Source organism: Amphibalanus amphitrite, unplaced genomic scaffold (genome assembly GCF_019059575.1).
Source record: "Amphibalanus amphitrite isolate SeventyFive unplaced genomic scaffold, NRLGWU_Aamphi_draft 000544F_arrow, whole genome shotgun sequence".
Classification (NCBI taxonomy): domain Eukaryota; kingdom Metazoa; phylum Arthropoda; class Thecostraca; order Balanomorpha; family Balanidae; genus Amphibalanus; species Amphibalanus amphitrite.
In genome coordinates, this window is record NW_024882038.1 from 215,826 (window position 1) to 228,419 (window position 12,594).

At 49.9% G+C, this 12,594-nt stretch overlaps 1 protein-coding gene across 1 annotated transcript in view; it reads left to right on the top strand.

The window, feature by feature from the left end:
* LOC122393607 overlaps nucleotides 1-12,165 on the top strand; it is a 69,803-nt gene extending 57,638 nt beyond the window's left edge. Inside the window, exons 3-5 of the mRNA XM_043389813.1 lie at nucleotides 8,116-9,334; nucleotides 9,688-9,797; nucleotides 12,125-12,165. Of these exons, the coding sequence (XP_043245748.1) occupies nucleotides 8,116-9,334; nucleotides 9,688-9,797; nucleotides 12,125-12,165 (1,370 nt within the window). The remainder of the gene's footprint in view (nucleotides 1-8,115; nucleotides 9,335-9,687; nucleotides 9,798-12,124) is intronic.
* Nucleotides 12,166-12,594: the final 429 nt, after the last annotated feature.

The window sequence follows — 12,594 nt, forward strand, 5'->3', positions numbered from 1 at the left end:
AACTTAGCACACAGCTCAGCCTGGGCGGTCGCACCGCCCATAGTGACATAGTGAGTGGAAACTGCTACCGTTTGGTCTACGTTTACATATCTCATGAACGAAAACAAACGTGCAATCGTGACTAGCTTTTGAATGTTGAGTGAATGTTAACGTCTGGTTATAATTGAATCAGAGCTTCGTGATCTCAAAATAGCCAAAATGAGCATTCCTGCCTCTTACATTTTCCAAATATATGGCAAACATGCGCCATACTTACCTACTTACGTTCAAAAACTGTTGTAGGTGACCTCATCTCTCCCCAAACCGAATTCATTACACGCCAAGCAAACAGTTTGGGACGTTTGGTCCCACCCACGCGTGATATGCTAGCTCTCGGCCCCACCCCAGTCGCACACGGCCTAACCTCATGAATACTCATCAACTCTGGCGGCCGCTGCGTACCGGTGACCCCTCCCGACCCCGACCCGCCCGGGGGCACTGTCTCGTGACCCCAGGTCACGCGCACCGCCGCGCCGGCAGGTCACGCTGTTGAAGCGCCTCAGGGTCAGGCGGAGGTCATCGGTTTTCCGGAAGCATGCGGACCCAATGGTCACTTGATGGTCCCAACGAGCCTTTGTGTGGGTCGGCGGAGGTTTTTTTGTCGCAGTGATGGGTCGGAGCTGGCGGGGGCTGCGGCCGACGCTCACCGTTTTGTGGTGAGGAGAATGAAGGGACTCCCGCTGACTGGTTATTAAGACGAGCCGCGCAGACGAAATCTGAATGTCCTGTAATCGGGAGAGATGGTCCGGGTCCATCCGGGACTGATGAGAAAAAGCTGCCGTTGTGGGGAAGGGTCAGAATCGGGTTGGCTTCATTTTGAACTGCCCGTCGCATTATGCTTTTGTAGCTAATGATAGTTTTTGATTGTTTTCTTTCCCGAAACCTTGCCACTCTAACATGCTACTTTGTTTGGATACACAACGTGCATGTTCAAACTACGCTGCGTATTTCAATGAATGTGCGCATCACTTTCATTCCTAAAACTTGCGTATTTTTTATACGCATTAACTTTCCTGTGGTTATGCAAGATCACATAATATAAACTGCAATAATACACGATCATATCTGTCGATATCTCTGCTCCTCTACCACAGCAACCTTCTTACGGACTCGTTTTTCCCTTCCCACATCCGTCCAGTACCTGAGCCCACCTCCTTACCAGTGGGTCACGCTTGACGGGCTTGACTGTGGTTTGTATTTGGGTACCGTGCTGAGACGCTGCAGTGGACCTCACGGCACTGCTGGGTTCCCACGGTCGACCCGCCGCCGCCCCCGCCCCCGCCCCGCCCCCGCCCCCGCAGTCGCGCCGCCCGCGTGCTAGCCCCTCGCCCATGCTATGGCACTAAATATACACAAGACAGGCTGTTTTGTGCTCCGTTATTCGGTTGGTTCGGACCCACGACACCCTAAACACGGGTTTGTTGTTTGTGTAATCAAATTATTGGTCCTAATCGGTGCTGGATAGCGCGGGAAGGTCTGATGGATTGCACGTGCCCACGTGAGTCTAGATCGGCCAGGTGGGTGCCGCCCTCACTTCAGGGATCAGTGGGCGGTGATAGATAATCTGATGTGAATCTGGAGTAATACGAGATTATAAACGTGGGATTCGGGGAAGATAAGACTAGAATGCGCCTTTGGGTTATCAGTTTCACAGAAAATTGCAGCATGTAAGTGATAGCAGCTAATGTAGGTAATGCTTGAATATTGTGATGATGGCTTTGTATAAACAGGATGCTTCCAAGAACTTTCCAATATCACAACATTGTGGTTTTCACCCACTTATGAGTAATGTAACCAGTGTATGGATCACTGCACGCAGCGTTCATTTTCAGCACGCAATCTCTGTACCAATGATCTGGCTAAGACGCACTTATACAGAGTAATTTCATGGTGATGAAATAGCCACGATGTTTAAACACATGCTGGTATGATCAGGCTCGATCTTTCGCTCCCAGGGACATCAGTTCCCGTGTTTTGTTTCCAGAACCTCCACATGATCCACCAATGAGCCGATAGCGTGACTGTGAAGTCGATCTGGTCCTAATTGGTCCAGACCTGTCACTAATTCGTTTCAGATAACAGAGCTTCACGGGCATTATTACAGCTGAGACCCTGCGGCGAGTCAGAACATACGCTGAGTTGTGAAAGATAGTCGCGTTTAAATGGCACAACGAAACAAATCTGGGGATGAATGCTAAACAAACCTGACGAATCGACGCGACCGATCTACGGACACGCGATGTTTGATGTGTGTAAGGCAGTTTGTTGGCTGTATCTTGTCAAATAATACTATGTTGGTAAAATTTCTTTTTCGCTTAAAATTTAACTTCGCTTAAAATGTTGGTGTCCTTACCAACTCTGAAAATTTATGCATATTTCAACATTTTCGCCCAAAAGGAAACTTCATGAGGACACTTTCAAAAGAAAACGCCACGAACTTTGAAACATTTATGGTGGCCTCATGGCTGACCCGCGTCCTACGTCGAATTCACAAAGTACTCTCTCGTACACGATTCTGGCGTTTGTGACGTCAGATGGTTTGAAAGTAAGCGTGTCTCGTTATTAGAGCTTTGATGGATGGCTGCGACCCTCCATATGATCACTAACCTCGCGTGCGATCACTCGTCTTTAGTTGTCACGCAGAACGTGCGACTTTCCCGTCAGTTTCAGCCGAACGCGTGACGTATTGGCCAGACGTCTTCTGTCCCGCTGGGTCAGATAATGCCTGAGTCTGAGACGAGATCGAAGATAATGTACTGCATTGTCTTGCTTACCTCTGTGATTGGTTTGGTTTAAATGGTGTTGTTTTCGAGAAGGCTTCGTTTCCAATGAAAACAATACGGTCACTTCGACTTCCTTTGACAAGCATTGAGCAGTTTGACGGGTGAGGTCACAGTGGCGGCTTGGCAAGGTAATCTTGTTCTGTGATCTGGACTATGAATGGCTGCTTGTGTTTCATCTCAAGTTCCCTCCCTTTCGTCATAAACAGCAAACACCTTTCCCTACCTTGCCTTCGTTTAACATTCCAGCTCCAATACGTAGAGACAGTTGTTCATATTTGATTTCAGCTTGGGACTACAGCTAAAATTCCCAACTCCTGTAGAATCAGTAACCAGAAACTTCACCAATGCCAGCGCCAGATCCGATACCGTAGTTGGGTCTCCGCTGCACCCTGGGGCCGATTTATACGAGACACTTATGATTATCGTCGCCATTAGAAAGCGTGCGGCCGAGAGCGCGTAGACCGCCCGACCGACGCCACTTGCCAGCTCCGTGGTGACCCCTGGTGACCTCAGGTGACCCGTGGGGACCTTTAGGGACCTCTGGGGACCTCCGGGCACTCGCCGTGATCCGGCCAACCCCGGCGGGCGCGTAACCTCTCGAGTTCGCGCTGGGTCACCACGTAAAGACACATCGATGCATGCGTCGATAGCAAGTAGGCACGACATTTACTGGGTCTTTCGGCAGGATAGGCTGGCTAGACTTCAGTGGCGATTGAATGATAAACTCAATGGTCTCTCAAACGACGAACACAATGCATCGTTTAGCGGAGTTTGGGACTGGACGAACTTTACGATATGGTAATGGGGAGTAAGGGACAGCTTGTCGGTGGAATCCTCAGGGTGATGGTGTATTGTCTCTATTCGAAGGGGTTCATTAGATGGGTGATAAGTGCGTGAAAACACCGGTAAAAGGAACAATGTGCCATAGACCAGTTAAATTACTATTCCGGCATTGTCAGTTCGTTAACGATTTGCTGGATAAGCAAACGTACATTCTACTCATATGGTAATTTGTTGGCTATTTTGTGTTGAAAATGCTTCGGTGGTGTGTTCTTTTACACGTGTCCATTATCGCCTTTTTCAGCTTCTGTGAAACCCATCACACCTTTTTCTATGTTGGTTCATCTTTTTTACTTCCCTCGCCACTTCCTGTAGGCTCGCCTTCGCCGGTGAGAAAAACACCTCTTCCCTCTCCTCCTAGACCAGCAGAAGCCCTAATTACGTGCTACCAAATCAACAGCGGCCCTGTTTCCCCAATCACAAGGTCACATTCCAGGGCAACTTCTGGTCATCACAGCTTTGCTGTTTTTCTGCTCTCCCCGAGGAACGCATAACGCCGAGCGTCTGGCTGCACATAATTCGTATAATTTGGCAGCACCACCGGTCATATGGTAGCACTGGCGGCGGTCGGTGTGCTTTCTGCTGACTGAAGTCCTGCAGGGGAGGTAGTCCGCGTGAAAACAGCACTCGCCCTAATTGGGCAATTGGGGATGGTAGAAAACAAAGCCGTGGCTCTCAGGCCGTATAATTCTGCCGTGGGACACTGACGGACCCCGAGGCGGAAAGAAGCGACGTCGGGGCTTCAGTTCGACGTCGCATTGAATAGCTAATTTTCTGTGGATTTAATGGGACAGTACGTGGCCTTATTTGAGGTTCGCCGTGTGAAAAAGTGAAGCTCGTCCCCGTTGAAACCGTCTTACGAACACGATTTTCGATTAGATTGTATTTAAATAACAGCTGTTATTTAATTTATTCCTGTTAACAGGAATAAATTAAATAACTGGATTAAATTTAATTATATGATTATACTCCAGTGCCTCTATATTAGGGCTGTAGTGTAGCTATGCTATTTCAATGTAAAGCTTCAATTCCTTTTGAATAGCGCTGGCCGCTGACATGATGACACATGACGATCGCCAATAAAGGAGCGTTTATATTGCCAACATGATATAACTGTCAGGTCATTCGTGCATGAATGCCGTTCATACTCGTGGCGTACCTTTTCCGCCTTCTTGTGGGTTTATTATTTTAATTAAAGCAAACTGATAGAATACCAACCACACATGATTAATTGCAGGGGAATTTTGTTAGCCTCTGACCCCATAATTTACGATGCAGCATTAAGCATACCGCGCGAGGTTGTTTTCGCAGGCATACATCATAGACATCAAAGGCGGTAGTGGCTGCAGGTAAAATATGAAATATATTTAGTTATTTATGGAATCGAGTAAGATGTCCGTGAGCTGTTGTGACGCTGGTAAGCAGTAGGGCAACGACCCTTTCATAGAAGCTGTCAGTTATATTTTGACAAAACAATGCCTACTAGATTGTTACATTGAATATAAAGTTTAACCAAAATGACCGAGAACGACTCAGAAGACTCAGAAGTTTTTGTGGCCATCTTAATAATCTAATATGAACATATTGTAGCTGTTGTGGGGAGGAAGGGGGGAGGAGGGTGAAGCATTCGGTAGTAACTGGAGACTTCTGTGCAAGCTAAGCTCAGTCTTGCTCTCGGTCCGGTTCAAAGGCTTAGCCGCCCGCCCCCCCTCCCCTCCCCTCTCCTTCTAGCCGCTTCACTATACTGATCAATCAAGTGAACCATTCAAAATCCCAAACATTTTGTTTTTATCGTGAACTAGAGCATACAAGCTTGTTTGACCCATGCTCCGCAGAAGCGTTTTGTCTCAGAAGCAGAAGTGTTGCTCTGGCCGTGAACTCTACGTCTCAAACCTCCCTCCCCGCCCCACCCCGCCGCTCCAGCCCGTAGCCGCGGTTGGTGCCTCTCGTCCCAGCCCGCAGAGAGCACGTGCCCGCTCTCTCTCCCTCTGTAATTACCCAGACATAATGACAGGAAACCACAGCGCCGGGCGGAGCGGCATTAACCGTGCCCAGCGCTCAGCGACCAGACTTGTATGGCCAGATTTACCCTCAGGGTTTCGTGCGAGAGTGTGTGGAAGTAAGGCGGTGAAGGAAGACACTGCTAAATCGGTAGCGTGGCCTGAGGCGTATGCTCAGCTGTCTGCCTCCCCCCTTCCCCCTCTAACCGTCGCGCCCGCACGAGCTTGCTCGGGGGGGGGGGGGTAACAGCTGACAAGCGAGTCACGTGGTGCCCAGACGCTTGCAATCTGGTCAACAAATGGAAGGGGGAGGGGGAAGCGATGAACTAAACGGTTGCAGTCTGCCATGCCTGTGTGGGGTGGCGGCTATGTCCAGGTGGTGTGGCTGCGGGCAATGATTTGAACCGACTTCCTCGAAGATGTGCGAATGTTCTGATTTTTTATTGATGCGTTTTTTTGTCAGAACTGAGAACGCTACTCAGTAAGCTGGCACTTTGTTGACCATTGAACTTCATTGGGGATGTGCGAATTTTACACAGCTTGGCCTATGTGCTGCTTCTTCGATTTCCTTTTCCTTATGGTAACATAAGAATTTAAAGAACATGATTGTCCAACCTGAGTTATAGCTCCGACGGAATGGGAAAGAAAGCGATGCCGTAATTTCTACGCAGTTTTTCATGCATCAACAATAAACAATGTGCCTTGACCAGTACGGACATGGTACCAATGCACTTTCTGATAATAATTATGCGAGATCCACGACCCCAATATGTAGATGGTGAAACCTTTGACCGTAATTTCCGATACACGTTTCACCGTTGTCAAATGTCATGTTTACGTTGAGTTAAGTGAACATGTAGACTAAGAATAAACCAACAACGAACTTCTGAATGCATAAACTTGTCACGGTGGTTGCAACTTGCAAGCATAGCCCAAGTGAAGATACGATCAATGTGGGAAGCTGCGAGTTATGCGACCACATATCTGAGGTCATAAGCCACATCACACCAACAACGAGGTGGCAGTAACAGCAGCACAATTTACTGTGCTGCATTTTACAGTTTACAAAGCTGCCTGGGCCGTTGCTTGAGTCAGGCAATTCAGATTGGTTTGACACCCACTAACGTCATTGACATGTGACTCCCAATCTACAATTGACCTCTCGACTCACAGATCACATTTTATGGTGACTCTCTTGTGATGGTCTCTAAGCTCTATGGTCATCTCTCGTGTTGACCTTCAAACGTTTAATTCACTTCTCTTGGCGACCTTTTGCTGCTCTAGTGAACAGATCAGCGACATCTTCCCTCTCTCCCTCCGACTAACCGCCCAGACTAGCCTGGCGTACGGTTTGACCCCAAGTGGCATAGTTTCATTCCGAGAAGGCTCGCATACGAGTGCACTGCTCGCACCGCGAAAGCTGAACGAGTAATTGCGGGCCAGCGGGAGGCTCCTGCTGCTGCTGCTGCGGCGGCGGTGGAGGGGGCCGGGGGGGGGGGGTCAAAGTGGGTATGAGGGTGGGATGATGGTCCAGAGGTCGTGGAGCAAGCACAAGGTTGCGGTGACGCATGCACGCACTTTGGACACGGCACCTCACAAGGTGTCTCACGCAGTGAACAGTTGAACAATTGCACAACTGTGTTGGGGAATTAGGACGGTGCTCTACATAGTTGTCACTGGCAAACCATGGGAACCTGCATGGCTTGAGATGTGGACCATGTGGGTTTGAGGCGTGGATAAGCTTGTTAGTTATCCCCAAGACACGGTTGTTATGAAAGTCTTGAGTGGGTTGGGACGAGGCTGTAGCGGGTAGAGGCTGGGGGGAGGGGATGATAAATTGTATAACTGCGGCTGATGGGCAGCGGCACAGTGGGCCAATTAGACTAATTACATCCGTGTTCTATGCTCTGCTGGGATGGCTTATGAAGATGTTGTTGCGAGAGATGATGGTGATGAACACGAAGATGAAGTTTGGAGCTGGAAAAGAACGCAACTTCATTATGGACAAATAAAACTAAATAAACTATTGTAACCATTTTCCTTCATCCTAATCTTACCATTTCCTCGTCTGACACACAAGAGGATATAATTTGTAGGACGGTGCAAATGTCGAAAATCTTGGGTTATAAAACGCCTTTTCGGGTCGCCGCCGTGTCTTACCTACAGCACTGCTAGCCTCACTTCAAGCTTGGAAAACTTTCGTGTTTTGACACACTGATGACATTTATTTTCAAATCCGCCCGGGAAATAGCCAATGAAAGCCTAAATGTAGCGCGACAAAAGTGCGGTCGTACTATTTCCAGAGGTCAACTATAGGTATAGTCTGCAGTTTCGTGTCCTGCCTACATTTATGGAAATATGTAGCCACGTGGGTACATGGGTATAGACGGGTAAACGGGTACCTATAAACGAATCTTCGTCACCGATCTGACTGTTTTTCTCCTTTGTTCCAGTGTCGTCGGTGCTACAACGCACCGTGAGCCTCCGACGGAAGATGCGGGGCAAGACACGAGACGAGGGGATGAAGACGGGCTGGCTGTACCGCGGTCAGCGCGGGCCGCTCTACGATACAGTGCCCCGACCCAGCTCCGCCGACCAGACACAGGTGCTGCCACGTCGCGGCCGCAGACGGAACTACGGCGTCACCAAACTGCCGCCAGAGGACAGGGCAGTCGAGGACTGTGTGTCGCGTTTCGCTGAGCGATATGGACCGGTGTCGGTAAATGGAACGATGCCACATCCACCTGTGGATTCGATATGGGTCGGTCCACCGCGTAAAAGCTGGCATGGGGATGATTCATACTCGCCACATGAGGACTCGCTCGACCGAGGCGACACCTATGATAATGCCTTCTATGACGGCGATGGTAGCGTCATCTACAATCCCAGCTACACGGAAACCTTGCCAAAGCCTGGTGCTGCCATCTACGCCGACTCCGGGGCTACCACGCAAGTTTACGTGAATGGGGTCCACGTGCTATGTATGAACAATGAGCCCTATAACGAGCGAAATATCGACGAGGAGATCGCTGCACGATCTCGAGACGCTCCTGACGAGCCCCCGTACGCCCAGCCCCGCAAACTAGCACAACGAGACCTCTGTAACAACTGGATCGGACGGGAATCGAGCCCTCGGCGGCGCAGTCATAGCCCGGAGCCAGAGCCGGTGCTGGGACCAGAGCCGGAGCCGGGCTACTGTGTCATGGTACCGGTGCGCACCCCCTGCCCCGCCTACCGTCCCCCTCCAGAGGTCACTGTGTCCTCCCACCGACCTGTGACGTCATCCAACTGCTCCCCCGCCTCCTCCGACCTGCCACCGCTGACGTCACAGTCTCCACCGATGACGTCACATACTCAACTAGCCTCATTACCACACGAGCCTTCAAACACCCCAGCGGATTCCTACGCCTGCCTGCGACGAAGTTACACAAACTTCTACACGGAGGACGAGCTACGAGGGTTGGTGGACAGTTCCGATCGAGACACCATCCCTCGCGGAGGTGACAGTAGGCGTGACAGCGGTGGCAGCGGTGACAGCAATGACAGCGGGGGCGGACAGCGCAGGAAGCCGGGGGTGGCCTCTGGACGCTGGGCGGCCCGACTCCGTGAGGGCAGCTACGCCAGGAGGAAGGCCAGAACTCGCAGCGTCGATAGGGCTGTTGGAACGGACAGGTGAGGCGATATGAAAGGGAAATAAGTTATAATTGAGATATTTTTCTTATACCATTCTGTTACTGAGGTATTCAAATTCAGCCAATCATATTTTATCAACTTTAACTGCATGCTCCTCATGGCCGTTTTTCATTTCTGATGTTGTCATGTTCCTTTTTGGCAGGCTAGGTTACTTTAGTGCAGTCGTTCGTAGCGGACAAAATGAGATTTCCGACAAGCAAAGATAGTACGTTTTATACTGCTTTGAAAATAAAATGGGATATGAATAATGGTGAAGAACTTACCAACAACAAACGATGAGATCGAACCAATCAGTGTCTATGGAGTTAATATGTCTCTATTTTCCTCCTCAGGAGTTCGGAGGAGTGTCCGGAGGAGGCCGGTCTGAGGAGGAGGAGGCGGTCCGGGTCAGCCGAGCCGTGCCAATGCTCGGCCTGCTCCGAGGAGCACTCCTCACTGTCAGGTCAGTCTTCAGAGGAGGAACGTACGAACGGCTCTCTCTCTCTCTCTCTCTCTCTCTCTCTCTCTCTCTCTCTCTCTCTCTCTCTCTCTCTCTTTCTCTCGGTCTCAAAGAAGAGCACTAGCCTCTTCTAAGTAACTCTAGAATCTGAATGCCGACTAAGCCACCAGTTTCAGTCGCTGAACAACCCTAGCGCTCCCTCTAGGCTAGAGGCTCAAGCCGATCTTTACCTTAGCTTCGGATGGCTCTCACTAGGTGGCAGTAAATATCACCCATTTTCGAGCTACCGATGCGTCAGTACGGTCATTAGGGTCAGGTATGTGCGTCATAGGGAGGTCAGCAGAGGCCCTGTTATGTGAATCATTAGCTCACATGATGACCAGTTGGCTTCCACTACGAGCGGAGAAACTAGAGCGACTGGCCGGCAGTTCCTATGGACAATGGACAGTCGATAGGGCAACGAGGTATTTACAGTGGTTGGTGAGTGGCTAAGGCTTTAGCCCATAGGCAGCGGAACGGGGAGGCCGGAGGGCACCGGGGCATCGTGCCCCCTGGCCCTTTGATTTTGGCATTTTAACATTAGCCCTATGGGCGTTGCATGGAAAGAATGGGACCAAAAGTCGGCAGTGCCCCCCCCCCCCTCAATTGAAGGTGTTCCGTCGCTGCCGCTTTAGCCGAACTTCTGGAAGATTTTTGTATGCATCCCACAGCTACAGATTTATATCTTTTCTGCGATTTCTTTGATTTGCTCTCCGCTTTTGCTGGGTCAAGGTCCTTTATTCGGACTAATAAGCAATGTAAAGGCCGCGTACAGGGACGGGAAGATAAGGTTGGCATTTGGTTCGAAAACGGTCGGTGCACTCCAGCTTCGACTTGACCCCTGCCTCTCGCGCTGTTTTGGATAGACTTTTGAACAGTTCGATGGCCAGTAGTCGTCCGGCGGAGGGTATGCTCCTTTGAACCGCCCTCCACGGGTTGTCTGTGAGGTCAGTCGCCAGTTCGTGCAGGGAACTGGATTAGATGGTGAAGCTGGATGAAAAAAAACAGCTGGTTCTGATGGTGAAGACTAAGAGGACGGATCATTCGGTTTACTTCATTTCACTCCTAATTTGTATTCAGATTCGGTTCAGCTGGTTATTGGCCTGCTTGTTTTCCGGCCGATCAGCTTCCGAGTATATGCTTTGCATTTGTGATTTGCACTGCACCTGCCCATCTCGATATTCACGGCGTTTTTGAGACTGTGACCGCGAATCTAAACTTTTGGAGATCACTCTTCTTTTTCATCCTCACAGCCAACCCATTTCCATTAATCTTTCCATAATCGATCTCCGGTAAGAAATCTGATCAACGTTTCGGAAGCCATTCGACGAGCCCAACAATCGTCTCCGCTCTTTCCACCACTCTCACCCACCTCCCACTCTACCTATCATCCTATCCCCCCTCTTCCCTCCCATTCTCTCTTGGTCCACTCATTTGTCCTTCGCCCTCCTCCTCGCTCTCTCCTCATTTCCTCCTCTCTCTACCCTCTGTCCACCGGGCCCGGTCGGGAGCACCAAGGGTGTAATTTGTTCACATTCCAGCCGGAGAGCGACCTTACGGTCGGTGCGGCGGGCCGGTCGGCCAACGCACCTCGGCCCATTTGCATACTGAGGGTGCCCGTCGAGCACGGGCGGTGGCAGCCGAGAAAAATACGGGGAGATGCTCCTAGTGTGGGCTGTAGTCCTCGGGAGTTGTACCTATAAGAAACACATGGGCGAAATTTCAAGTCTGTTCGTATCGATTTAGCGGATGTATTGTCTTGGAACTTTCGATGGATTTTAATCGGAACATGATCGCTATTTGTCGATATTTGTATTAACCATCGAACTACTTGGTTCAAAAAGGCTGATCATAACTGCACCATTCCGTCATTTCCATCCTCAGGATAGTCAAAGCCTTCTCCTCCATGCCTCAACCCATCTTATGCGGGAAGCTCCCATATAGCCGAATAGCCGTATAGCCGTATAGCCGAATAACTACGCATCGAATATTATTGGCTTGACTAAGACTTGTTCCAGCATAATTAGGTAGTGTGAATGCAAGCAATGTGACTGCAGTTATTCAAATGTTACGCGGTCATAGCATGTCAGCGAGCTATCAGGTCAGGCTTTCCCGTAAGGTATCTTCTTCTGTAACTGTTCGGACTTTCAGCGAAACATCCCCAGGGCAAATGTCTAAGGAAGCATCTAAATTGACCAGAAAATGGAGCCTGTCTCGTTCGACAGCATTCCTTCCGTCTCAGTACTTAGGAACCGGCGTCTGTTGGCTGACGGCACATTCCCCTGTCTCAGAGCCGCGCTTAGTTGAGGATCCAGACGAGCGCGTTCAGTGATGAGACGTGGTCTGTAGGTTGGAGGAATGTTTGTGACCCGTGCCTCGATTATATGCTCCACTTAACGACGGGACAGGGGCGCAAACAGGAAGGGATTTTCGAGGAGAAAGAAGAAGATTGAGAGATATCTGTACGGTAACCATTGTAGCTTTTCTATAAAGTTAGAAGGTCGAGTTTATCCTCACTTCAATAGATGCAGGATGGATAGGTCTGTAGTTCGATGGCATAAACAAGCCCAGATGTCAGAACATTTCAGCACATTTTCAAACGTCGTCTTCTTAGAGGAACGAACAACTCCCAACAGCCCAGCCATCACCACATGCCCGCACTGATGAACCTCGCTAATCATGTGACCCACAGCTACGTCACTTCCTCCCTGCTCTCTCCCTCTCTCCTCCCTCTCCCCGGTCATCGGGAGACCACCCACAC